Raw genomic sequence first — 25,272 nt, forward strand, 5'->3', positions numbered from 1 at the left:
GGCCGGCGGCGCCGTCCCGCCCCGCTCCCACGCCGCCCGCCCCGGCCCCGGGCTTGCGAAATACTTTCCGACACCCCCCTCCTCCCCCCCCGCAAACAGCCTCCCCCTTCCCCTTTTCCCCCGACCCTCCCTTCCACCCCCCCGTTCGGTTTGCTCCGGGTCAGGACCAGCTCATCCCCCCGCGACCGGCGAGGAATTGCGGAGGGGATGGGAGGTGCTGAAGGTACCCCGGACCCCCCCAGACCCCCCTACCCGGGAGCACGGGGCTGGCCGGGCTCTTCCCCCCGCACTTCCTCTTCCCCAGGAAGAGCCCGGCCCTGGGGAGGGACCGGCCCCGGCCCCGCCGACCGGGGAACGCGGCCCCGGCCCCGCGGCTCCCCGGGGCTCCCCTTCCACTGCCGCGCCCAGCTTGGAGCCGAGCCCCCGGGACCCCCTCGACTCTGTAGGATGCGGGGCATTGGGAAGCCCCCTCCCCAGCCCTCCAGCCTCTAAAGTGGGACCCCAGCACTGCCCCGGAGTTGGGAGCCCCCCCCAGCCCGTCCCTCCGGGACTCCCCGCGGTACCACCGGCATCCCCCTCGGTACACCGGGACCCTCCTCGATACCGCCGGACCCACCGCGGCACCACCCGGACCCTCCTCAGTGCCATTGGACACCCCCCGCAGTACGACTGGGATTCCACCACGGTACCACCGGGACCCCCCTCGGTACAAACGGGATCCCCTCCACAGTGGCACCAAATCCCCCTCGGTACCACCAGACCCCCTCGGTACCACCGGGACTCCTTCTCGGTAGAACTGGGACCCTCCTCAGTACCACTCTATCCCCCTTGATATCACCAGAGACCCCTCTCAGTACCACCAGACCCATCTGGATACCACTGGGACCCCCCCCCCCAGTAAAACCAGGATCCCTCCTTGGTACCACAGGGACCCCTCTCGGTGCCACCAGGAATCCCCTTAGTGCCATCAGATCCCTCTGGGTAACACAGGGACTCTGCCTTGGTACAACCAGAACCTGCCTCAGGACCTCCCCAGTACCACTGGGACCCTTTCAGTGCCACCAGGATCCTCTTGGTGTCACCTCGGTACCACCGGGATCCCTTCAGTGCCACAGGGACCCCCTCTCAGGACCACTGGCTCCCCCTTGCTACCTCTGGAACTCCCTTCAGTGGCTGTCCCAGGAAGCTGGGGCCCAGGAATGATCCCACCCAGTCCCAGAGCCACCAACCCCATCCCTGAGAGCGCCCCAGGAACCCCCCAGGAGCCCTTTGAACCACTCCCCAGCACTGCCCCCCACCCCCAAACCCCTCTCTGTGTCCTGCACCCCCTTCCCTTCTCCTCTGCCCAGACCCTGTCATTCCAGGACACAAATCCCCCTCCCCAAAATCCACCCAGCCCCCTACCCAACCATGACAGGGTGGGGTTCAACCCTTTCTTTGCCCCAAAACAGAGGTGGCACAGAGAAAGCTGGAGCTGGAGGTTCAGAAGGCAGCAGTGCAGCTGAGGGGAGGAGGTGGTAGAACCACCACCAACCCCCCCCCGACCAGAGCCTTTATTTTGGGGGAGGGGGGGAGGAGATGTGGCCGTCACCGGTAGAGGTAATCAGCCTGGATGTTGGCAGCAATCTCAGCCTCCCACTTGTCCCCATTGTTGAGCAGCTTCTCCTTGTTGTAGAGCAGCTCCTCGTGGGTCTCTGTGGAGAACTCGAAGTTGGGACCCTGCCAAGAGGAGGGAAACAAAAGATGTCGGTCTCCAGGATTGCTGGACCCCCACCGCCGGCCTGCAGCAGGGCTTGGAGCTGGGGATGGGGGAGGTGGGGGGTGCCTCACTGCCCCCCAGCTCTGTGTGTGCCCCCAGCTGACCTCCACGATGGCATCCACAGGGCAGGCCTCCTGGCAGAAGCCGCAGTAGATGCACTTGGTCATGTCGATGTCGTAGCGCGTGGTGCGGCGGCTGCCGTCGGCTCGGGGCTCCGCCTCGATGGTGATGGCCTGGCACAGGGACTCCGTCAGAGCCCACACAGGGACAAGGGCACCCCCCAGAGCCAGCAGGAGGAGTTGGGAGTGAACCACAGAATGGTTTTGGGTTGGAAAAAAGGGCTTTTAGGTCGTGCAGCACAGCCCTGAGCTCAGCACTTGCTGGGTGGCTGCATCTCCGTGGCATGGAAACCACCCCAGGGATGGGGATTCCAGCACTGCCCTGGGCAGCCTGGGCCAGGCCTTGACAACCCTCAAGGCAAGAAATTGTTCCTCATGTCCAAACTAAATCTCCCCTGGGGCAACTTGAGGCCATTACCTCCTTTCCTGGCACTTGTTGCTTGGCAGAAGAGACCAACCCTGCCCTGGCTGCAGCCTCCTTGCAGGGAGCTGCAGAGAGCCAGGAGCTCTCCCCTCAGCCTCCTCTGCTCCAGGCTCAACACCCCCAGCTCCCTCAGCTGCTCCTCCCCAGCCCTGTTCTCCAGACCCTTCCTCAGCCATGTTGTCCTGCTCTGAACCTTCTCCAGCTCCTCAATGTCCTTCTGGGAGTGAGAGGCTCAAAACTGACCCCAGGATTCCAGCTGTGGCCTCAGCAGTGCCCAGCCCAGGGGACAATCCCTGCCCTGCTCCTGCTGGCCACACTCTTGCTGCTCCAGGCCAGGCTGCTGGTGGCCTCCTTGGCCACCTAGACACCCCCTGGCTCATCTCCAGCTGCTGTCACCAACCCCCTGCCAGGTCCTTTCCCACCAGACACTTTCCACTCTGCCCCCAGCCTGGAAGCTTTCCTGGGGCTGTTGTGAGCCAGGTGCAGGACCCAGCGCTTAGCCTGGCTGAACCTCATCCCACGGATCCAAGCCTGGCCAGATCAACAGCTTAGCGTCATCTACAGACTGAGGGAGGGTGGTGGCTTGCTGTGCTCCTGCCGCCCACCCTGCAGGCCCTGGAGCTGACCTGTGCAGGGCAGATGGCCTCGCAGAGCTTGCAGGCGATGCACCTCTCCTCTCCCGAGGGGTAGCGGCGCAGGGCGTGCTCCCCGCGGAACCGGGGGCTCAGGGGACCCTTCTCAAAGGGGTAGTTGATGGTGGCTGGCTCCCGGAAAAGGTAGCTCAGGGTCATGGCCAAGCCTGGGAAGAGAAAGCAGGGAGATTATGGGAGGGGTAGGGTGGGAGGTGGGCAGCCCAGGGGTGGGCTGTGGGGGAGGAGGAGCGGGCGCCACCCCCAGGCGGCGGAGGTCACCTCGGATGAGCTCGGTCCACAGCAGGGTCTGGGCAGCGCGGTCGGTGATGGAGCGCATGTCCATGGCCGGCTCCTGCACGTTGACGTACTCTGGGGGGAGGGGGGAGCTGTGCCCCTGCCAGCTGTGCCCGCCCCGTGGGCAAAGGGGAGCCTGCATCCCTCCCCCCTCCCCACAGAGGGCGGGAAATTCCCACCGCCCCGTGGAGGAGGGGAAGCTGTGCCCGCCCCAAGCAGGTGGGAGTTGTGCCCACCCCAAGCAGGTGGGAGTTGTGCCCACCCCAGCTGTGTCCACCCCAAGCAGGTGGGAGTTGTGCCCACCCCAGCTGTGCCCACCCCAGCTGTGCCCACCCCAAGCAGGTGGGAGTTGTGCCCACCCCAGCTGTGCCCACCCCAATCAGATAGGAGTTGTGCCCACCCCAAGCAGATAGGAGTTGTGCCCACCCCAGCTGTGCCCACCCCAAGCAGATAGGAGTTGTGCCCACCCCAAGCAGATAGGAGTTGTGCCCACCCCAGCTGTGCCCACCCCAAGCAGATAGGAGTTGTGCCCACCCCAGCTGGGCCCACCCCAAGCAGGTGGGAGTTGTGCCCACCCCAGCTGTGCCCACCCCTAGCAGGTGGGAGTTGTGCCCACCCCAGCTGTGCCCACCCCAAGCAGGTGGGAGTTGTGCCCACCCCAGCTGTGCCCACCCCAAGCAGATAGGAGTTGTGCCCACCCCAGCTGTGCCCACCCCAAGCAGGTGGGAGTTGTGCCCACCCCAAGCAGATAGGAGTTGTGCCCACCCCAGCTGTGCCCACCCCAAGCAGATAGGAGTTGTGCCCACCCCAGCTGTGCCCACCCCAGCTGTGCCCACCCCAAGCAGGTGGGAGTTGTGCCCACCCCAGCTGTGCCCACCCCAAGCAGATGTGAGTTGTGCCCACCCCAGCTGTGCCCACCCCAAGCAGATAGGAGTTGTGCCCACCCCACAGAAAGGATGAAGTTGTGCCCACTGCAGAAAAAATGAAGCTGTGCCCACTCCAGCTGTGCCTACCCCCCTGGAGAGGAGGAAGCTGTGCCCAACCCACAGGGAGAGAGAAGCTGTGGCCACCTCAGCTGTGCCCACTCCATGGGGGGGTGAAAGATGTGCCAACCCCAGCTGTGTCTACCCTGCAAAGAGGGGAAGCTGTGCCCACCCCATGCCCCATGCCCCGACTCACTGTAGCTGTCCCTGGGGGTGCTGGTGCTGAGAGGGCGCAGGTATGCCAGCGGGGCCGCGGGGCCTTGGTGGGTAGGGAGGAAAGAGAGAGAGAGAGGAGGAGGGTCAGGAGGGTTTGGGGGAGAGGGGAGAGGGGCAAAGGGGTGCCAGGCAAAGGGGTGCCAGGCACAGCCTCACCTCTGCGGGCAGCCTGGTACAGCAAGCGCAGCGCCGCCATCTCCGGTCCTGCTGGGACAGGGGGACACAGCCTGAGGGCACTCAGCAAGTGGCTGGGGGTGGTCCTGAGCACATCCCCCACTCCCCACAGGGCACCACCCAGGAGCCCTGACCCCCAGCCCACTACCAGAAGCGTCACGGTGCCCCTATGAGCCCTCCTCCTGCAAGGGACTCAGATGTCCCCCGCTCCCCTTCAAGGGACCCAGATGCCCAACCACCCCCCAACACCTCAATAAACGGACTCAAGTGGCCAGTTTGCCCCCCACCTACAAGAGACCAAGATGGATTATCCTTCCCCCCCACTGCAAAATGGACCCAGGGCTCCTGGCCCCACCACCTCCCACCAGGCACCCAGGCGCCCTGCTCCCCACCCTGCAGCAAGGGAACCAACTCTGTCCACCCCCAAGGGACCCAAACCTCCAACTCCCCCCCCAAAACAGACCCCTGGGTCCTGTGGCCCACCCCACAAGGGACCCAGCTGTCCTGTGCCCCCCACGACCTCAACAGAGAACCCAACTGTGTCTCCTCCCCAAAAGGACCCAAATACCCGGCCCCCCTCCCCAAATGGACGCAGGTGGCAGCACCTCGCACAAGGAACCCAGCTGTCCTGTTTCCCCCACCCCTCCCCACCCCAACAGGTACCCAGGTATCCTGCTTCACCCCCCTCATTTCCCACAAGGGACCAAAGTGTTGCCCCCTCCAAGTGACCCAGGTGTCGTGGCCCCCCTAAGCCCCCTAAAGGGACCCCAGACGTCCTGCCCCGTCCCTTCCCGTTCCCCTGCCAACTGACCCAGGCACCTTGTTCCACGCCCCCCACCTCCCACACGGAACCACGACGTCCCTTCCAAGCGACACGAGCACCTTGTGTGCCCCCCATCTCCCCCAAAGAACCCACGTGTGTGTCCCTTCAAGGGTGTCCGACCCCACTCAATGGACCCAGGGGTCCTGCCCACGCCCAAGCCCTGCCTGAGGGACCTCGAGGAGCCTCCCCCACCTCACACCACCCAATTGCCCTGCTCCAAGTCCAGCCCCTCCCCACTCTCCAGCACCCCCCAGGAGCGGACAGCGCTGCCCCCCACACCTCGACCCCAAAAAGGCCTCGGGGACTCCATGTCTGTGCCCGAAGACAGCGGGAGCCAAGCGTCCGGGCCTCCCCCTCTGCCCCAAGCTGGATCTGGGGGCACCACAGAGCACCACAAACCTGAGCCCCTTCGGCCCCACCTGGCAGCCCCTTCCCCAGGGCCCCGGTACCGCCGGGTCTCCGCCACTCACCTCCCCCAAGGACCCTGCCGTCCTGACCGCACCGCGCATGCGCCACAGGGTAGCGGCGCAGCGCAGGGCCGCAGCGCAGCCGCAGGCCGCCAGAGACTCCTTCCCCATTGGGTCGCTGGGAAAACGGGGGGCGGGGAAAAGGTCTCCATTGGCTGATACGGCTGTGACAACCTAGCTTCCCATTGGGTCGCCTAAGAACGGATGGGCGGGGAAACGCTCGCGATTGGACAGGCGTGTTTATTGTGCGGGAGGTGGGCGCTCAGAGGATGGCGCAGCCTTCGTCTCGCTTGACCTGGGTGGCGGAGCGCAGCAGCGGCAGGCGTCGCTCTTCGTAGGGCGGGTAGCGGGGTTTGTTGAAGGCTTCCCAGCCGTTCCCACGCAGCAGTGTGGCTCGTGAATGCGAGAAAGTGTCGAAGGTGAAGCGGCCGTGACAGCGCCCCATGCCGCTCTGCCCTGCGGAGCACCGTGCGTGAGGGCCCGGCAGTGGGAGCGGAACCGGGTACCGGGGGGGAAGGATTCAGAGCAGGGAGCGGGACTTCAGGGGCAGGAGCAGCGGACTCTGAGCCACGGCATAGCTCCCGGGACGGGAAGGTTGGCAGCAGGGCACCGGTTCTAGGCAGGGAACCTGCCTAGAGGGAACGGGGACAAGGGCCACAGTGGCAAGTGTCCCAGGGGTCGGATACTGGGCAAGGAGTCCCAGGAGATAAAAATAGAAATAGAATAGAAATAGAATAATGAGATGCTGGGGCTGGGGACACTGGGGCATACCCCCGGGAAACATTAAGGCAGAGATGCTATTAGATGATGAGGCAGAGGACACGTGAGACACTGTAGAGAGGTTCAGGACCAGTGCTGGGAGTGCAGCCCCAGGACAGGAAGGACCTGAGTGGTGGCAGAGCTTGTGGGCTCTGGGCTAGGTTCCCCCAGGAGCTGGCTTGACTCAGCTCTGGGTGCTGGGGTGGGGAGGTCCCACAGCACCCTGCTCTCAGGGATTTGGACCTACCAATGCCACCAAAGGGCAGTGAGGTCAGGGTGAAGTGCATGATGGTGTCATTGCTGCAGAAGCCACCGCTGCTTGTCCTCTCCAGCACCTTCTTCACCACCTGAGGGGAGAGGGCAGGAGGGTGCTGAGCACCTGCTAGGCACTCTTTGCCTGCCTGTTGCCTGAGGCACGCCAGGGCGTTCACAGCTGGGGATATGAGGTCTCAGCAGGATGTGGCCCGAGCTGAAGGAGATGCTGCTGCTAGCCCAGCCCCACACCTGCTTGCTGGAGGAGAAGACATAGATGGCCAAGGGCCGCTCCCGGGCGTTGATGAAGGCGATGGCGTCGTCCATGCTCTTCACCGTGAAGATGGGCAGGACGGGCCCAAAGATCTCCTCCTGCATCACAGGGTCATCCTGCTGCACGTCCACCAGCACTGTGGGGGCTGCCAAGAGAGGGAAAAGCCAAGCCTGGAGTGCCTGGGACCCCTACCCCAAGCCTGCCCACCCACCTTCCAGGCCGCGTCCTCACCGATGTAGCGCGTCCCCGCATCCGTCTGTCCCCCGATGGCCACGCGGCCGCCGCTCAGCAGGGCGCTCACCCGCTGGAAGTGTCGGTCCCCGATGATCCGGGCAAAGCTGGAGGACTCCCGAGGGTTGGGGCCATAAAACTCGGCGATGGCCTCCTGCAGGGCGGGCAGAAGCTTCTCCTGCATCTCCAGGCTGCAGAGGACGTAGTCCGGCGCGATGCAGGTCTGGCCGGCGTTGAAGAAGCGCCCCCAGGCCAGGCGCCGAGCGGCGTTCTGCACGTGGCAGCTGTCGGACACGTAGCAGGGGTTCTTGCCCCCCAGCTCCAGCGTCACCGGCGTCAGGTGCCGGGCAGCGGCGCTCATCACCACCCTGCCCACCGCGGGGCTGCCTGAGGGGCGGCGGAACAGCGGCGGGAGAATATGTACAATACATAGACCAGGGTGGAAGAGACCTTCAAGATCATCGCATCCAACCCATCACCCAACCCAACACCACCTAAACAACTAACCCATGGCACCAAGCACCCCATCCAGACTCTTCCTAAACACCTCCAGTGATGGGGACTCCACCACCTCCCTGGGCAGCACATTCCCACGGCCAACCTCTCTTTCTGGGAAGAACTTCTTCCTAACCTCCAGCCTAAACCTCCCCTGGCGCAGCTTGAGCTTGTGCCCTCTTGTTCTGGTGCTGGTTGCCTGGATGGGACTAGAGGTTCCCTGTGGGACCTACCAGTGTAGAAGATGTAGTCAAATTTGTTCTCCAGCAGCCTGGTGGTCCCCTCCACGCCAGCAGTCACCACAGCAAAGCAGTCCTGTGACACAGGGAGGAAAGCAGGAGGAGAGAGTGGGGTGGGTGGACGTGACTTGGCCAAGCAGGTTTGGGACACACAGTGAGAAGCATCCCTGCAGAGGGAGGTGGCCCACAGCAGAAGGTTCTTTTTACCTTGTCCAGGTACTTTGGCAGCATCTCAGCTATCAGCCTCTCCGTGTTCTTGCTCACTTCAGAGGGTTTCACAACGACGCAGTTCCCTGCGGGACAGAGGCTCTCTCCTGGTGAGGACCTCACTCACGGGGAGCAGGCCCTGTTCTCAGCACGGCACCACCACCCCAGCCCCGCCCTAGGGAGGACAGGACGCTGCCCACAGCGAGGTTTTGCCACCCCCCAGTGTGTCAGGGCCCCAGGGCAGCCTCACCAGCAGCGATGGCCCCAATGAGGGGCACCAGGAGGAGGTTGATGGGGTAGTTCCAGGGCGCAATGATGAGCACCACCCCGTAGGGCTCCTTGCGGATGAAGGCTGAGTCCAGCTGCATCGCCTGGGGACGCAGGGACGGCGTGAGGGACGTCCCCAGCCCACCCTCTGCATTCCCCACCAGGCCAGTGCCCCCCATACCCATTTCTTCTCCACGTGCTCATCCTTCATCCAGGTGCTGAGGTTGTTGAGAGTGTGGTTGAGCTCGCTCCTGCAAACGAAGATCTCGGAGAGCTGCGTTTCAACGTGTGGCTGGGGAGGGGACACACAAGAGGTCATCGTGGCCACCACTGCAGGCACAGCCCCATGGCCACCTCACCATGGTTAGAATCAGAGACTCACAGAATGGGTTTGGTTGTTAAAGAGCTTGAAGAGCACAGAGTCCAACCCTTCACCCAGCACTGCCAGGGCACCACCAAACCGTGGCCCTCAGCACCACAGCTCCAGGGCTTTGAAACCCTTCAGGGGTTGGACAGGCTCCCCAGAGAGGTTCTGGAGTCTCCTTCTCTGGAGACTTTCAAGACCTGTCTGGATGCATTCCTGTCTGACCTGCACTAGAGTGTATGGTTGTGTGGTCCTGCTCTGGCAGGGGGGTTGGACTCACTCTACAGAGGTCACCTCCAAGCCCTAACATCCTGTGAACCTGTGATGAGGACTCCACCACTGCCCTGGGCAGCCTGGGACAGGCTTTGGCAGCCCTTTTGGGTAAGGACATCTCTCATGCCCAACCCAAACCTGCCCTGAGGCAATGCAAGGCCATTACCTGTCATTCCTTGGCACAACAGCCCAACCCCCACCTGGCTCCAAGCTCCTTGCAGGGAGCTGCAGGGAGCCAGGTCTCCCCTCAGCCTCCTTTGCTCCAGGCTCAACACCCCCAGCTCCCTCAGCTGCTCCTCCCCAGCCCTGTTCTCCAGACCCTTCCCCAGCTTGGTTGCCCTTCTCTGGCCCTGCTCCAGCTCCTCAATGTCCTTCGGGGAGTGAGAGGCTCAAAACTGCCCCCAGGATTCCAGCTGTGGCCTCAGCAGTGCCCAGCCCAGGGGACAATCCCGGCCCTGCTCCTGCTGGCCACACTCTTGCTGCTCCAGGCCAGGCTGCTGGTGGCCTTCTTGGCCGCCTGGGCACACCCTGGCTCATCTCCAGCTTGCTATCTTCAGCTTATTCCTGCAGAGCAGGGTCTCAGAGTATTGGAGTTCTAAAGGTTGGATGAGGATACAGATAACTTCACGTGACACACCTCCATACTTCATCAACTTTGTCCCTGCTGGGCAAGTTTTCTTCCCTTCTGTGGTGTTGCCATGCTCCTTCTGTCAGCAGAAACCTGCCTGAGCTTCAGCTCAGCTTATTTCCAGGAAAAGGAAGGTACATAGGGGCTGCAGAAGTGGTGGTGGCATTTTGGACAACAAAGGACTGGTCTGGATGTTGAATCCTATTTGGTCTGGAGCTGCAAAGGTGCTGAGTGGTGTGGAGCAGCTCTGTGAGGAGCAAAGGCTGAGAGCCCTGGGGCTGTGGAGCCTGCAGAAGAGCAGCCCCAGAGGGCAGCTGAGCAATGCTCAGCAAGAGCTAAAGGAGCTGTGGGGGGCAAGAGGCTGGGGCCAGGCTCTGCTGAGTGGTGCCCAGTGCCAGGCCAAGGGGCAGAGGGCACAAAGTGGCAGGCAGGAGGTTGCCTCTGAAGCTGAGGAGAAAGTTGTTTGGGGTGAGGGTGCTGGAGGCCTGGAGCAGGCTGCCCAGAGAGGTTGTGGAGTGTCCTTGTGTGGAGAGCTTGCAACCCTCCCTGGGCACTGTGCTGCTGGGCAAGCTGCTGGGGGTGCCCTGCTGGGGCAGGGGGCTTGGACTGGCTGAGCTCCAGAGGTCCTTTGCAATCCTCACCCTTCAGTTTCTGTGGAGCATTCCAAGTCCCACTCCCTTTTTCCATCAGGTGTTTCCACACCCTAACAAAAGAAGCTGATGGAGGAACAACTGCAGTGAGGATCCTGAAGCCTTTAGCCCAGTAAAGGTCAGAAGAGATCCAGGTGCAGATCCCAGCATCTCCTCCTAGACCAGCTTGCTCAAGGCCCCATCCAAGCTGCCTTTGAAAAAACAGGGCAAATGATGTGGATCCCAACAATCCAGAGCATGGGAGGGATGGGGATGGAGAACAACAGATGGGCTCTGCCTAGCACATGAGACTGTGGGCAAAGGAGCTGGACCAGAGGGAGAACTTTTAGGTTGGGGAGCTGGAGATCTTTGACGACTTGTGGAGCTTCAGGGGATGAGTCTGCTCAGCCTCCACCCTTGACCCTGACATAGGGAGGGAGCTCAGAGGAAGGGGACAATACAAAGCCAAGAGATGGGTCCAGACTCTGAAAGCACCAAGAAGGCAGGAGGATTAACACTGGGTGGGAAACCCAAGGCCAGGGTTAGTGAGGAGAGTTGGGGGAAGGAGGTAAACTGAGGCTGATGTGTTTGGAAATGGTTAATGGAGGCTGGGCTCTCCCCACAGCCTTGCTCTGTGCACACTTGGACAGCTCTGGAGGAGGTGGGTTGGGAAATGCTCCACCTTCTTCCTCCACATCTGCTGGCTGCAAGCCCAGGGCAGAGGCAAGCACAAGGATGCACCAACCCAACATGAGAGGAAGTTCAGTTGACTCAGGACATCGATCGTCAGCATGAGTGCAGCAGTTGGTGTGGCTGTGGGCAGCACCTAGGCTCCTTCAGCCATGGGTTCCCTCAGTTCCCATCACACCCTCACCTTGCCCATGTCCAATGTGGCAGCCTCCAGGATGTCCTCCTCCTTCTCCTCCAGGAAGCGTCCCAGGGCCTCCAGCTGGGCCACACGATACTCCATGGGCCAGGACTTCCTTGAGAGCCAGCTGGTCCTCAGGTGGCTCACCAGCCCAGCATAGGGGTTCCTGCCATGGGGGTCAGAGGGACTCCAGCCCCATCCCAAATGCTCCACGTCCCACCCTGGTTCCAACTCACCCCAGCTCCACGTCCCACCCTGGTTCCAACTCACCCCAGCTCCACGTCCCACCCTGGTTCCAACTCACCCCAGCTCCACATCCCACCCTGGTTCCAACTCACCCCAGCTCCACATCCCACCCTGGTTCCAACTCACCCCAGCTCCACATCCCACCCTGGTTCCAACTCACCCCAGCTCCACATCCCACCCTGGTTCCAACTCACCCCAGCTCCACGTCCCACCCTGGTTCCAACTCACCCCAGATCCACATCCCACCCTTGTTCCATGTCACCCCAGATCCAGATCCCACCCTATCTCTGGGTGACCATAGCTCCAAGTCCCACTCCAGCATCCCATCAGAACCCTGGGCTGATGGCAGGGCATCCAGCCTCCTCCTGCTTCCTTGTGCCTCAAGCAGAGGCTCTCACCTCTTGGCATCCTCACTGTCCATGCTCTCCTTCCCACCACCAGCACTGTTCTCATGCTCAGGAGCTCTCATGGCCCCACTGCTCAAGGGCTGTGGGAAGAGGCTGCTGGTTTCCATGGTCCCAGGGGAGGGAGGTGAGGCTGCTTCCACTGCCGTGCCCCAGGGGCTGGTTCCTCACCCAGGGAATGAGGACTTTCTCCCTGAGCAGAAGACCTCAGAGGGTTTAGCCAGGCCCCTGCTGAGCTGCAGAGCTGGTGGAGTGCAGGCAGCCACCCAGTGCCAGTCACAGCCCACTTGTCCCAGCCTGTTCATCCTGGGAGGAGAGAGCTGAGGCTCATTGCTGGCCCTGCCTCCTTGGCTGCCGGCCCTGCTGCACGTCACTGGCTCTGCTCCAGCCCAAGCCAATCGGATGCGAAACACATCCCTGAATCCCAGCGTGGTGGGGTTGGGAGGGAGCTCTGGAGACCACCCAGCCCCAGCCCCCTGCCCCAGCAGGGCACCCACAGCAGCTTGCCCAGCAGCACAGTGCCCAGGGGGGGTTGCAAGCTCTCCACACAAGGACACTCCACAACCTCTCTGGGCAGCCTGCTCCAGGCCTCCAGCACCCTCACCCCAAACAACTTTCTCCTCAGCTTCAGAGGCAACCTCCTGCCTGCCACTTTGTGCCCTCTGCCCCTTGGCCTGGCCCTGGGCACCACTCAGCAGAGCCTGGCCCCAGCCTCTTGCCCCCCACAGCTCCTTTAGCTCTTGCTGAGCATTGCTCAGCTGCCCTCTGGGGCTGCTCTTCTGCAGGCTCCACAGCCCCAGGGCTCTCAGCCTTTGCTCCTCACAGAGCTGCTCCAGGCCCCTCAGCACCTTCAGAGCCTCCCCTGGGCTCTCTCCAGCAGTTCCCAGTCTCTCTTGAACTGGGGAGCCCAGAACTGGCCTCCAGTTGTGGCTTCATCAGGACAGAGAAGAGGGGGAAGAGAACTTTCCTTGACCTGCTGGCCACAGTCCTCTTTATGCCCCCAGGGCACCACTGGCCTTCTTGGCCATGAGGGCACATTGCTGGCTCATGGGCAACTTGTTGTCTCCCAGCACTCCTGGGTCTTTATCTGTGGATCTGCTTCCCAGCAGGTCCCTTCTCATCTGTACTGCTGCAGGGGATTGTTCCTCCCCAGGTAGAGGACCCTTCACTCATCCTTGAACTCCATGAGGTTCCTCTCCCCAACCTCTCCAGCCTGGCCAGGTCTCAATGGCAGCAGAGCCTGATGGGTGCCAGCCACTCTTCCCTGTTCTGCACCATCAGCCAGGGCCAGCTCACACCTCATTGCCCCTCTGATCCTTAGGCAGCACCCAGGGCAGAGTTTCCACACCCTCCCTGGCCCTGCTCCAGCGACTGACCACCCTTCTAGAAACCTCTTTCCTCCTTTTGTTTCCCACTGGAGTTTCCCACGCTGCAAGCTCAGGATGGACAGCCTCAGCTTCACCCTCATCTGCAAGATGAAGCACTTGGAGCACTTAGCTGGTGGCCTCCAGTCAGAAAGAACCAGCCATGATCCATCCCTGCATTCCTTGTCCCCAAAGTGAGTCTCAAAACTGCACTCAGCCCCAGCCACCTGCAGAGCACCCAGGGCATGACGCTGAGATCCTGTGCACAACCACAGTGAGCAAGGTTCCACCTTCTTCAGCATCTCACACCTCCAGATGTGCTCATCAGCACCTACTGAGCCTGGACCTCTGTGCACAACTCCTGTTCTCCCAACTCTCTGGGGTGCAACCAGCAGATGGGTGGCAGGGAGGGGAGAAAAAAGGGAAGATTGAAATCCCAGAATCTCAGCATGGTGAGGGGGTGGAAGGGACCTCTGGAGATCATCCAGTCCAACCCCCCCGCTAAAGCAGGGCACCCACAGCAGGATGTCCACTCCTCCCACTCTGGTACCATCAGAAAAGTAGCTGATGATCCAAAGCCACACTGGGAGCACCTCACTGCCACCAGCAGAAGGTGATGGTGGGGCTGAGGGTGTTGGTGCGATGGGTGGGGGGCACGTGGGGTGAGGGCACCTGCCCCCTAGGGCTCAGTGGCCAGATTCCAGTCTGACACCTCCCAAACTGGGTGATGGAAGTGCTGAGGAGAAACCAGGCTCAATGCAAAGTCTTTACTACAGGCAGAGTTAGATGGAGGAAGGAGAGTGAGGTTCATCCAGAAGGAAAGGTCCATCTGACAGGAGATGGGACTGACTGCTGGTCCTCAGCCTCCTGGGGACCATTTCTCTGCTGGCAGAAGAAGGACTAGGTGAGGGTAAGAAGAATTATTTTGCCATTCCAGGTGTGTCCCAAGATGGTCCAGAGGAGAGGCAGCAGAGCAGGAGGCAGGGCAGTGACGTCCATCCCCCACCATCCGGCACACAGCAAGGCGGCGAAGGGGGTTCAGGAGCAGACACGGGCTGGATCTGCTCCTCGGGAAGGGACCCAGGCAGAAGTTCTCCCTCTCCCCAAGTCCAGGAGTGGGGCAGGAGGCCTTCAGAGGATGGTGCACATGCCCCTGCGCTTGATCTCGAAGGTGGCTGTCACCAGCCCCATCTTCTGCTGGCTGTAGGGAGGGTACCGGGGGCTGTTGAGGGCCTCCAGGCCCATGTTGCGGTGCAGGCAGCCACGCTGGTGGCTGAAGGTGTCGAAGGTGAACTTGCCATGGTACTTCCCCAGCCCACTGTTCCCTGTAACACACAGCACAGGTCCAAACTTCATCTCCAGAGACCTTTGCTCCTGCCCTTATCAATGAAACAAGGATGTCTCCAGAGGTCTTCCTTATGCAAATTCCCCTGCTGCCGAGCAACCGAGATGGGGTGGAGGAGGCCTCACCTTTCCCTGGGCCTCTTCCAGGGAAGAGGGACTGATCCAGAAGGTCCAAGGACATCCTTATTGTTGGTCTGTGTCTAGCTACACAAGCATTGCTGGGTGTGTGAGGCTCAATTTCCCTCTCTGGTGCTCCACCACATCCACCCATGGCTTGGAAGCACCAGCATGGTCCCTGTGATGGTCACCTTCTTCCTGGGAGAGGTCCAAGCACTCCATTTCTCCTGCTCTGCATAAGCTTTCCTGGGTCTACAAGGCTCAGTTTTCTCCCCCTGTGACCTCTGTGGTGCTCCACCACGTCAAGCTGTGGTTAGGAGCTCCCAGCATGGTTCCTTCTACAGTCACCTTCTTCCTGGAGCTCTTAAAAGTTGGAACCATGCTGGCAACCAAGGTTCTCCTGATTCCTGTGGTTGCAGATTGTGGTTAATAGCTCTGTGACTCCACCCCTGAAGCTGCTGTGGAAGCTTTGGTGAACACCATCTCACCCCAATGACTTCAGCCCCTTCTGCTGTTAGGAAATGGCTTCACCTGCTCACATGAGGTGGTTTGATCTGAATCATTGCCATCAGGAGAAGGTACAGTATGAGAACCACCAAGTATTGTCCCCTGAGCCACAAGTGGCCACTTGGGATAGCCCCTGGAGAGCAGAAACTCCTCCTCTTTCCCCAGGAGGATCCCCAGGTCATCTCAAGCAGGTTCTCCAGATGTTTCCAAGTGTTTTGCTGTAACTATTTAGTCCTAAAAGGCAGAAATACTGGAGAAGCCTTCTCCTGAGTGAGCTTAAGGGCTCCCACCCAGCATGTTGACTGACCCTAGAAGGACAGCATGTTGGATGTGCCACCAGATGAAGAGCAGACCAAAGAGAGCAGAGTTGAGGAGCTCCTAGCTAAACCTGAGCAGGCAGGAACCCAGCCTTAGCCCAGCATTCACTCATGGTGCCCATGCTGCTCAGAGACACCATGGAAATGACCAAGTGGTGCAGGTTCCCAGCACCCTACAGAGGCACTGCATGGGGAGAGGAAGGTCTGGAGGTGCTCCTGTGCTGGCCACATCCAAGATGCTCTACCTGGTAAAGAGGCTATTTCCATGGACACATGGAACACTGTGCTTGGGATGGCAAACATGGAGAGAAGAGTCCTCACACGTGCTCAGCAGAAACCCCAAGAGCTCAGCCCTGGTGCAGCGCAGCAAAGAGCTCCTGGTGGTGTCCTGCCTGGTGCAGAAGGATTTGCCTACAGGCCATGGAGCCCTCTGGACCCAGAGTGGCACCTGGGTGCCCTGTCTCCCCTGAGACCCTTCCTCAACATGGGCAGTGTGGATGAGGCAGGTTGGTTGGGGGTTTGGACCTACCAATGCCACCAAAGGGCAGCGAGGTCAGAGTAAAGTGCATCAGGGTGTCGTTGCCACAGAAGCCACCGCTGCTTGTCCTCTCCAGGACCTGGTTCACCACCTGGGAGGGAAGCAGAGAAGGTGGAAATGAGTCTTACACCCTGGTTCCATGGGCAGTGCTTGTCAAACATGACCCAGCTCATCCATTGTCCCTGTGCTCTCCAAAGGCCACCAGAGCAGGCAGAGAATCACAGAATTGTCAGGGTTGGAAGTGACCTCAAGGCTCAGCCAGGTCCAACCCCTCTGCCATGGCCAGGGACACCTCACACCACAGCAGGTTGCTCACAGCCACCTCCAGCCTGGCTGCAAACACCTCCAGGGATGAGGCTTCCACCACCTCCCTGGGCAGCCTGTGCCAGGCTCTCACCACCCTCATGGGGAAGAACTTCTTCCTCACATCCAATCTGAATCTGCCCATTTCTAGTTTTGTTCCATTCCCCCCAGTCCTATCATTACCTGGCACCCTAAAAAGTGGTGGACACAAGGTGGGCATGTGGTGGCCCACAATGCCCAGAGAGGTGGGAGCTGCCCCAGCCCTGGCAGCATTGCAGGTCAGGTTGTTTGGGGCTCTGAGCGACCTGCTCCAGTTGGGGGTGTCCCTGCTGACTGGACAAGATGGACCTTTCAAGGCCCCTTCAATCCAAACCAGCTGATGATTCTCTGATTTCCCTCAGCCCCTTCTCCTGGCCCCTGACCCTCAGGTACCTTGCTGTCAGAGGAGAAGGCGTAGATGGCCAAGGGCCGCGGCCGGGCGTTGATGAAGTCGATGGCTTCGTCCATGTTGGCCACAACTACAATGGGCAGGATGGGCCCAAAGATCTCCTCCTGCATGACTGGGTCTGAGGGCAGCACATCTGCAAGCACCGTGGGAGCTGTGGAGAATCACAGAATTGCAGCTCTGAGACCCCTGAGTCCAACCATCAACCCAACACATAGAGACACACAGAGTCAGCTGGGCTGGAAGAGACCCCCGAGACCACCAAGTCCAACCCATCACCCAACCCTAACTGACCAACCAGACCATGGGGCTGAGTGCCTCATCCAGCCTCTTCTGAAACACCTCCAGGGACCTCAACCCCACCACCTCCCTGGGCAGCCCAGCCCAATGGGCAATCTCTGTCTGTGAAGAACTTCTTTCTAAGCTCAAGCCTAAACTTCCCCCTGTAGAGCTTGAGACTGTGTGCTCTTGGTCTGGTGCTGGGTGCCTGGGAGAAGAGACCAACCCCTTCCTGGCTACAACCTCCCTTCAGTTAGTTGTAGAGAGCAAGAAGGTCTCCCCTGAGCCTCCTCTTCTCCAGGCTAAGCAACCCCAGCTCTCTCAGCTGCTCCTCATAGGGCTTGTGCTTCAGACTCCTCCCCAGCCTTGTGCTCCAGAGCCCTCCCCAGCCTCGTTGCCCTTCTCTGGACACCACCACAAGGCCAAGTGCCGCAGCCACACATTTCTTGAACACCTCCAGGGGTGGCGACTCTGCCACCTCCCTGGGCTGCCTGTTAGGTTAGGATAGGTTAGGATAGGATAGGAGAGGACAGGAGAGGAGAGGACAGGAGGACAGGAGAGGACAGGAGGACAGGAGAGGAGAGGAGAGGACAGGAGAGGAGAGGAGAGGACAGGAGAGAAGAGGAGAGGACAGGAGAGGAGAGGACAGGAGAGGTCAGGAGAGGAGAGGACAGGAGAGGTCAGGAGAGGAGAGGACAGGAGAGGTCAGGAGAGGAGAGGACAGGAGAGGACAGGAGGACAGGAGAGGACAGGAGGACAGGAGAGGACAGGAGGACAGGAGAGGAGAGGAGGACAGGAGAGGAGAGGAGAGGAGAGGAGAGGACAGGAGAGGAGAGGAGAGGACAGGAGAGGAGAGGAGAGGACAGGAGAGGAGAGGAGAGGAGAGGAGAGGACAGGAGAGGAGAGGACAGGAGAGGAGAGGACAGGAGAGGAGAGGACAGGAGAGGAGAGGAGAGGACAGGAGAGGAGAGGAGAGGACAGGAGAGGAGAGGAGAGGAGAGGACAGGAGAGGTCAGGAGAGGAGAGGACAGGAGAGGTCAGGAGAGGAGAGGACAGGAGAGGTCAGGAGAGGAGAGGACAGGAGAGGAGAGGACAGGAGAGGGTAGGGTAGGGTAGGGTAGGGTAGGACAAAACAAAACAGAATAGAACAGAACAGAGCAGAACAAAACAGAGCACAACACAACAGAATACAACAGAACAGAGTTAACCAGGTTGGAAAAGACCTTCGAGTCCAACCTACCACCCAAGAGCATCTAATCAACTAAGCCACGGCACCAAGCACCCCATCCAGCCGGAACAGGGTCCCGGCAGCACAGCAGCCGGGCACGAAGCCACCCCAGCCTAGCGCCCTGCTCACCGATGTAGCGCTCCTCCTCGTCCGTCTGGCCTCCCATGGCCACCCTGCCGCTGCTCAGCAGCGCCCGCACGCGGCGGAACTGCTTGTCCCCCACCATGCGGCCGAAATCCGGGGACTCCCGAGGGTTGGGGCCATAAAACTCGGCGATGGCCTCCCGCAGGGCCGGCATCAGCTTCTCCTGCATCTCCAGGCTGCAGAGGACGTAGTCCGGCGCGATGCAGGTCTGGCCGGCGTTGAAGAAGCGCCCCCAGGCCAGGCGCCGAGCGGCGTTCTGCACGTGGCAGCTGTCGGACACGTAGCAGGGGTTCTTGCCCCCCAGCTCCAGCGTCACCGGCGTCAGGTGCCGGGCAGCGGCGCTCATCACCACCCTGCCCACCGCGGGGCTGCCTGAGGAGCGGCGGAACAGCGGCGTGAGGGAAGGCTGCGGCCTGGGGCTCCCCCTGCTGAGCCAGGGGAAAGGCATCGAGCCGCAGCGGCGTGGAGCGCTTGAGGTTGGGCTTGGAAGAGGGCTTTGAGATCGTGGACTCCAAGCCTCAACCCAGCACTGCCAGGGCACCACCAAACCATGGCCCTCAGCACCACGGCTCCAGGGCTCTGAAACCCCTCCAGGGATGGGGACTCCACCACTGGCCTGGGCCAGGCCTTGACAACCCTTTCCATGAAGAAACTGTTCCAACCTAAACCTCCCCTGGGGCAGCTTGAGGCCATTCCCTCTTGTCCTGCTGCTTGTTTCTTGGGAGAAGAGACCAACCCCTTGCAGGGAGTTGCAGAGAGCCAGAAGCTCTCCCCTCAGCCTCCTCTGCTCCAGGCTCAACACCCCCAGCTCCCTCAGCTGCTCCTCCCCAGCTCTGTTCTCCAGACCCTTCCCCAGCTTTTTTGCCCTGCTCTGGACCTTCTCCAGCTCCTCAATGTCCTTCTGGGAGCGAGTGGCCCCAAACTGAACGCAGGATTTGAGGTGTAGCCTCAGCAGTACCCAGTCCAAGGGGACAATCCCTGCCCTGCTCTTGCTGGCCACACTCTTGCTGCTCCAAGCCAGACTGCTGGTGGCCTTTTTGACCACCTGGGCACCCCCTGGCTCATCTCCAGCTGCTGTCACCAACCCCCTCAGGTGCTTTTCCACCAGGCAGTTTCCAGCCACTCTGCCCCCAGCCTGGAGCCTTCCTGGGCTTGTTGTGGCCCAGATGCATGACCTAGAACTTGGCCTTAGTGAACCTCAGTCCCACCAGACCTTCAGACACACACACCCTGGGTTCTCCAACAGATGCCAAACACAATCCCTGCCTTCTTGGAGCACAGGGATGGAGTCCTGCTGGCAGGCTGCCCACCACTTCATGTTGATGGACTGGGTGTCCCTCTTCCTCCTTGCACAAAACCCAGGTAGGGCTCTGCTTTTAGCCCTCAGGACCTACCAGTGAAGAAGATGAAGTCAAACTTGTTCTCCAGCAGTTTGGTGGTCTCCTGCACACCACCTGTCACCACAGCATAGCAGTCCTGTGACAAAAGAAGAGTCCACCTGTCAACATCTGTCTCTGCCCCCACCAAGAGCATCCTGGGCTGCTGGGTGTCTGGACATGGGCTGAGGGTGAAGGAAGAAAGGATGGCAGCACTTGAACCCAGGGACGGTGTGGTCAAGGCAAGGGGTGGGACAAGGCCAAGGACAGGAAGAGCTTCTTACATTGTCCAAGTAGCAGCTCAGTGATTCAGCCATAAGCCTCTCAGTGTTCTTGCTTATCTCAGAGGGTTTGACAATGACACAGTTCCCTGCAGGGCACACCAAGAGGACATCAGAACAGCGACATGGTGACAGCCAGCTCTGCTGGCACCCCAGCCAGGGGACAAGGTGCCCTCACTGGTGCCTGGCATTGCCCTGGGGTTGGGTTTGGCTCACCAGCAGCGATGGCCCCAATGAGGGGCACCAGGAGGAGGTGGACAGGGTAGTTCCAGGGCCCAATGATGAGCACCACCCCGTAGGGGTCCTTGCGGATGAAGGCCGAGTCCAGCTGGGTCACCTGCGGGACACCCACCACGCCAGGTCACTGCAGGACAGCTCCAAACCTCCACCACCACCTCCAGTGCCATCATCCCACCCCGCTCTGCATGGCAGGTGGCTCCTTTCCCCACTCCCCCATCCCCTCCCTCATCTTCCTCCTTACCAGATTCTTGCCCACGTGCTCGTCCTTCATCCACTGGCCCAGGTTGTTGAGGGTCTGGTGGAGCTCGTTCTTGCAGAGGAGGATCTCACTGAAGAAAGCCTCAAAGCATGGCTGGGGACAGACACCACCATGTCAACATCACCCCAAAACCAACCCATCTCCTGCAGGAGACATTTCCCTCCCCCCCCACACCCCCCTTCTTAAAGCAGAAGATCAGGTTGCCCCAGGGGAGGTTTAGGTTGGACATGAGGGCTGTCAAGGCCTGGCCCAGGCTGCCCAGGGCCTTGGTGGAGTCCCCATCTCTACAAAGGGTTCAAAGCCATGGAGATGAGGTGCTGAGGGCCATGGTTTAGTGGTGCCCTGGCAGTGCTGGGTTAAGGGTTGGACTCCATGATCATCAAGGTCTTGTCCAACCAAACCCATTCTGTGGTTCAATGATTCCATGCAGAATCACTGAACATCTTCACCACATTTGACCTTCCTGAGCTCAGCATCTGTAAGCTTCACACCTGGCCACACAGCCCCAAGCCAAGGGGGCACCAAGCAGCATCACCTGAGCTCCAGGAGCTAGAAAGCAAGCTGCTACTGGTGTCAAACCACCACCTGTGATGGGACAGTGCCCCTCTGCTGGTGTGTGTCCAACCACCTGGACACACAAGCTAGAAGCAAAGCCCTGAGCTCCATCCCAGAGTTGAACTCAAGACCTTGCTTTGTTCAAGGGGAGGCAGGAAGGAGTTGATGGAACACCACTGCCACAGGACTCTTCTTGCAGGAGAAGTGTGAAGACACAAGAAGGTAACACAGAGAGAACTCTGTGCTCAACACCTGGAGCACATCAAGGTGGATGAGGGAGCCCAAGAGGAGCCCACCATGCCCAGAGGGCTCAGTAAAGTCCCTCCATCACCCTGGAGAGCAGGAGGAACAAAGCACTGTGAGGTGAAGCTGTGTTTATGAAGCTGACACTATCCACCACAACATCCTCTGGTCTTCTCCAACCCAAAAGCATCTCTAGGTGGGAGCCTTCCTCCATCACTGCTCCAAAACACCTCTTTAGGGGTGGAATGGTTGGTGACTGACTCCCAGGCTCCACCACCAAGCCCTGTTCAAGAGACCTTCAGGTCCCCCACACCATCCAAGCATCCTGCCAGGAGGCTTGAGATGCTCCTGGACCTGAGGGCTCATCACTTTGGATATCCTGATGAAGCAACAAGAGATCTTCAGGTCCCCAACACCACTCAAGCATCCTGCCAGGAGGCTTGAGATGCTCCTGGACCTGAGGGCTCATCACTTTGGATATCCTGATGAAGCAACAAGAGATCTTCAGGTCCCCAACACCACTCAAGCATCCTGCCAGGAGGCTTGAGATGCTCCTGGACCTGAGGGCTCATCACTTTGGATATCCTGATGAAGCAACAAGAGATCTTCAGGTCCCAAACACCACTCAAGCATCCTGCCAGGAGGCTTGAGATGCTCCTGGACCTGAGGGCTCATCACTTTGGATGTCCTGATGAAGCAATGGGGCCACCCTTGGCCCCAGCTGAGAATTGCATCACCAGGAGGATGAGGAAATTGCTGGTGCAGATGGACCATTAAGGGTTTAGATGGGACAGGAAGGTTGTAAGATGTGAGACACTAAGTCTGAAGTCATGCAGGGGCCTTCATTCATCAGCAGAGAGCAACTGGGAGCCATGGAGGTGAGGTCCCACCTCAGATACGTAAGTGCAGGTGAATTGTCCACCCCACGATGCAGAGCTGGCTGCATAGCAAACCTGTTAGTGGACAACTGCCTCTAATTACCCCCAATTAGCAGAGATGAAGGACACACCTTGAACACTGATGCCTATCAACCCTTGGCTGAAGAAGGCTCTCGCCTCCAACAAACAAGGCAATTAGAAGCCTTGGGAGATGTCAGGATGCTGAAAGCCAGATCTGAGGGAATGAGCTGTGTGCTGAGACACCCAAAGATACACCAAAGTCACATGGGGGTGGCTGGAACCGCTGGAGCTCAGCCAGCCCCAGCCCCCTGCCCCAGCAGGGCACCCCCAGCAGCTTGCCCAGCAGCACAGTGCCCAGGGGGGGTTGCCAGCTCTCCACACAAGGACACTCCACAACCTCTCTGGGCAGCCTGCTCCAGGCCTCCAGCACCCTCACCCCAAACAACTTTCTCCTCAGCTTCAGAGGCAACCTCCTGCCTGCCACTTTGTGCCCTCTGCCCCTTGGCCTGGCCCTGGGCACCACTCAGCAGAGTCTGGCCCCAGCCTCTTGCCCCCCACAGCTCCTTTAGCTCTTGCTGAGCATTGCTCAGCTGCCCTCTGGGGCTGCTCTTCTGCAGACTCCACAGCCCCAGGGCTCTCAGCCTTTGCTCCTCACAGAGCTGCTCCAGGCCCCTCAGCACCTTCAGAGCCTCCCCTGGGCTCTCTCCAGCAGTTCCCAGGCTCTCTGGAACTGGGGAGCCCAGAGCTGGATGCAGCACTCCAGCTGTGGCCTCACCAGGACAGAGACAAGGCGGAGGAGAACCTCCCTTGCCCTGCTGGCCACACTCTTCTTCATGCCCCCAGGACACCATTTGCCTTCTTGGTCACAAGGAACACATTGCTGGCACTTGGGCTACTTGTTGCCCACCAGCACTGCCAGAACCCTCTCCTGACAGCTGCTTCCCAGCAGGCCACCTCTCCCTTGTACTGCTGCAGGAGGTTGTTCCTCCCCAGGTGCAGGACCCTCCACTTGCCCTGGTTGAACTCCATGAGGTTTCCCTCCCTCACCTCTCCAGCCTGGCCAGGTCTCACTGCATGGCAGCAGAGCCTGATGGGTGCCAGCCACTCCACCCAGTCCTGTGCCACCACTCTTGTCCTTGAGTGCCACCACCACCAGTTAAGACCAGTTCTGCTGTGCTAGACACTATGAGAACATTTTCTAAGGCATATCAAGAAGGGGGATATGGAGAGAAGAAGAAGGGGGACATGGAGAGAAGAAGAAGGGGGACATGGAGAGAAGAAGAAGGGGGACATGGAGAGAAGAAGAAGGGGGACATGGAGAGAAGAAGAAGGGGGACATGGAGAGAAGAAGAAGGGGCCTGAAGCAGCTGGGCAGAGAAGATGAGAGCTGAGGCTGCTAGACCCAGCCATGATGGGGATGCTCCCACTTCCTCAGCAGACCAGTAATACCCAGAGCAATGTCCATTTCCCTGCTCATGACTGTGACAGCCAAACCAGTCCCTGCCAGACTGATGAGCCACCCTGAGCAGCACCCAAGAAGAATGTGCAAGCCCTGCATGTTGCTTAACATCAGTACATCCCAGGTGGGACAGAAGAGAACCCCAGGACAGCCCCCTCAAAAGCCACCAGATGTGGGGTGGAGGCAGAGAGTGAAGCTCAGTTAACATCAAGGTTCCCACCATGCAGTGGCCAAGAGGGGCTTTGCCCAGTTGAAATGCACTGGGAATGGGGTGAGTGGCACCCAGCCTGCCCAGCAGCATGGCCCCAGCACCTATGGCTGCTCCACACCAGCCCTGGAGCAGCTCAAGTGGGATGCAGGACCCCAGTGAGGAAAGCCCCAACACCTGCACCCAGGAGGTCACAAAGACCCAAACAAAGGGGTACAAATGGCTCTAAAGATGTGGCCTTGGCGGCCAGCACCTGTCCCCCTCTCACCTTGCCCATGTCTGAGGCAGTGGCCTCCAGGATCTCCTCCTTCTTGTCATCCAGGAAGCGTCCCAGGGCCTCCAGCTGGGCCACGCGATACTCCATGGGCCGCGTCCTCCCCGAGAGCCAGCTGGTCCTCAGGTGGCTCACCAGCCCGGCATAGGGGTGCCCACTGCGGGACAGGGCTGTGTGAGGGACCCTGGCCCCATCCCAGCTGCCCACCCTCCCTCTGAGGAGCAACACATCCCAGCCCTGTGTCCCCCCCCAGCCCTGTGTCCCCCCCCAGCCCCGTGTCCCACCCCGGTCCCATGTCCCCCCTATGCCCCACATCCCCTCCATGCCCCATGTCCCTCCCCGGCCCCGTGTCCCCCCCTGGCCCAGCATCAAACTGGAGCTCCCCAGATTCTGTGGGGAGAGAGCCTGGAGCCCCCCACAGCTGAGCTGGGCTCAAGTTGGGTGCTCCCAGCTTGAGCTGGACCCAAGAGCTCCAGCACAGCACCATCCCCGGCGATCCTCAGTTCCCTCCCTCAGCCCCACGGACCCCAACCTTGTCCCCCAGCAGCACCAACGCAGGGACCCCGGCACTGCCACCTCGCCCTCTGCCCACCCCCTTCGCCCCAAGCCTCTCCCATCTCCCTCCCGCCCCCCAGCCCACGTCCCCAGCCCCTGGCTCACCACGCAGGCCCGCAGACGGCTCCCTTCCCGCCGCTGCCGGCGGCGCAGCACTGCAGGTGCTCCCCGGGAGGCTCAAAGGCCTGCTGCATGCTGAGCTGCGACACGGAGCTGCCGCTGTCCACCATGGAGGGCGCGGGGGCCTGGGGCAGACACAGCCCCGGTCACAGCAGGGCCGGCTGGAAGCGCCGGCGACGCCGCCTGCCGG

General features: G+C 60.5%; 4 protein-coding genes across 4 annotated transcripts; all 4 read right to left on the reverse strand.

Moving 5' to 3' along the window:
* Window positions 1-1,475: 1,475 nt before the first annotated feature.
* On the reverse strand, window positions 1,476-4,547 carry NDUFS8 (NADH:ubiquinone oxidoreductase core subunit S8; the record flags this gene model as incomplete). Its single annotated transcript, XM_054171697.1, has 6 exons — window positions 1,476-1,719; window positions 1,864-1,992; window positions 2,929-3,101; window positions 3,214-3,303; window positions 4,408-4,503; window positions 4,544-4,547. Coding segments are annotated over 6 exons (624 nt in total), but the record flags the coding sequence as incomplete, so codon positions are not given.
* A 1,586-nt stretch (window positions 4,548-6,133) lies between these two features.
* On the reverse strand, window positions 6,134-12,706 carry LOC104299808 (aldehyde dehydrogenase family 3 member B1). Its single transcript, XM_009900002.2, has 10 exons — window positions 12,022-12,706; window positions 11,384-11,543; window positions 8,797-8,907; window positions 8,599-8,719; window positions 8,349-8,434; window positions 8,136-8,217; window positions 7,408-7,794; window positions 7,155-7,321; window positions 6,898-6,997; window positions 6,134-6,347 (listed from the first exon to the last, which is right to left on the reverse strand). Exons 1-10 carry the CDS (start codon window positions 12,135-12,137, stop codon window positions 6,154-6,156), a joined length of 1,524 nt encoding a protein of 507 aa, XP_009898304.2. The 5' UTR covers window positions 12,138-12,706; the 3' UTR covers window positions 6,134-6,153.
* An 834-nt stretch (window positions 12,707-13,540) lies between these two features.
* On the reverse strand, window positions 13,541-14,793 carry LOC128898358 (aldehyde dehydrogenase family 3 member B1-like). Its single transcript, XM_054171962.1, has one exon. The coding sequence runs from the start codon at window positions 14,745-14,747 to the stop codon at window positions 14,523-14,525; it is 225 nt and encodes a 74-aa protein (XP_054027937.1). The 5' UTR covers window positions 14,748-14,793; the 3' UTR covers window positions 13,541-14,522.
* Window positions 14,794-15,667: 874 nt separating this feature from the next.
* Window positions 15,668-24,559, reverse strand: LOC104299763 (aldehyde dehydrogenase family 3 member B2). The gene is made up of 8 exons (XM_054171936.1): window positions 24,402-24,559; window positions 20,752-20,862; window positions 20,487-20,607; window positions 20,274-20,359; window positions 20,008-20,089; window positions 18,599-18,985; window positions 16,950-17,116; window positions 15,668-16,305 (listed from the first exon to the last, which is right to left on the reverse strand). The coding sequence occupies exons 1-8, from the start codon at window positions 24,495-24,497 to the stop codon at window positions 16,156-16,158; spliced, it is 1,200 nt and encodes a 399-aa protein (XP_054027911.1). The 5' UTR covers window positions 24,498-24,559; the 3' UTR covers window positions 15,668-16,155.
* Window positions 24,560-25,272: the final 713 nt, after the last annotated feature.

This window comes from Dryobates pubescens, chromosome 22 (assembly GCF_014839835.1).
Source record: "Dryobates pubescens isolate bDryPub1 chromosome 22, bDryPub1.pri, whole genome shotgun sequence".
In the NCBI taxonomy this organism is placed as follows: Eukaryota; Metazoa; Chordata; class Aves; order Piciformes; family Picidae; genus Dryobates; species Dryobates pubescens.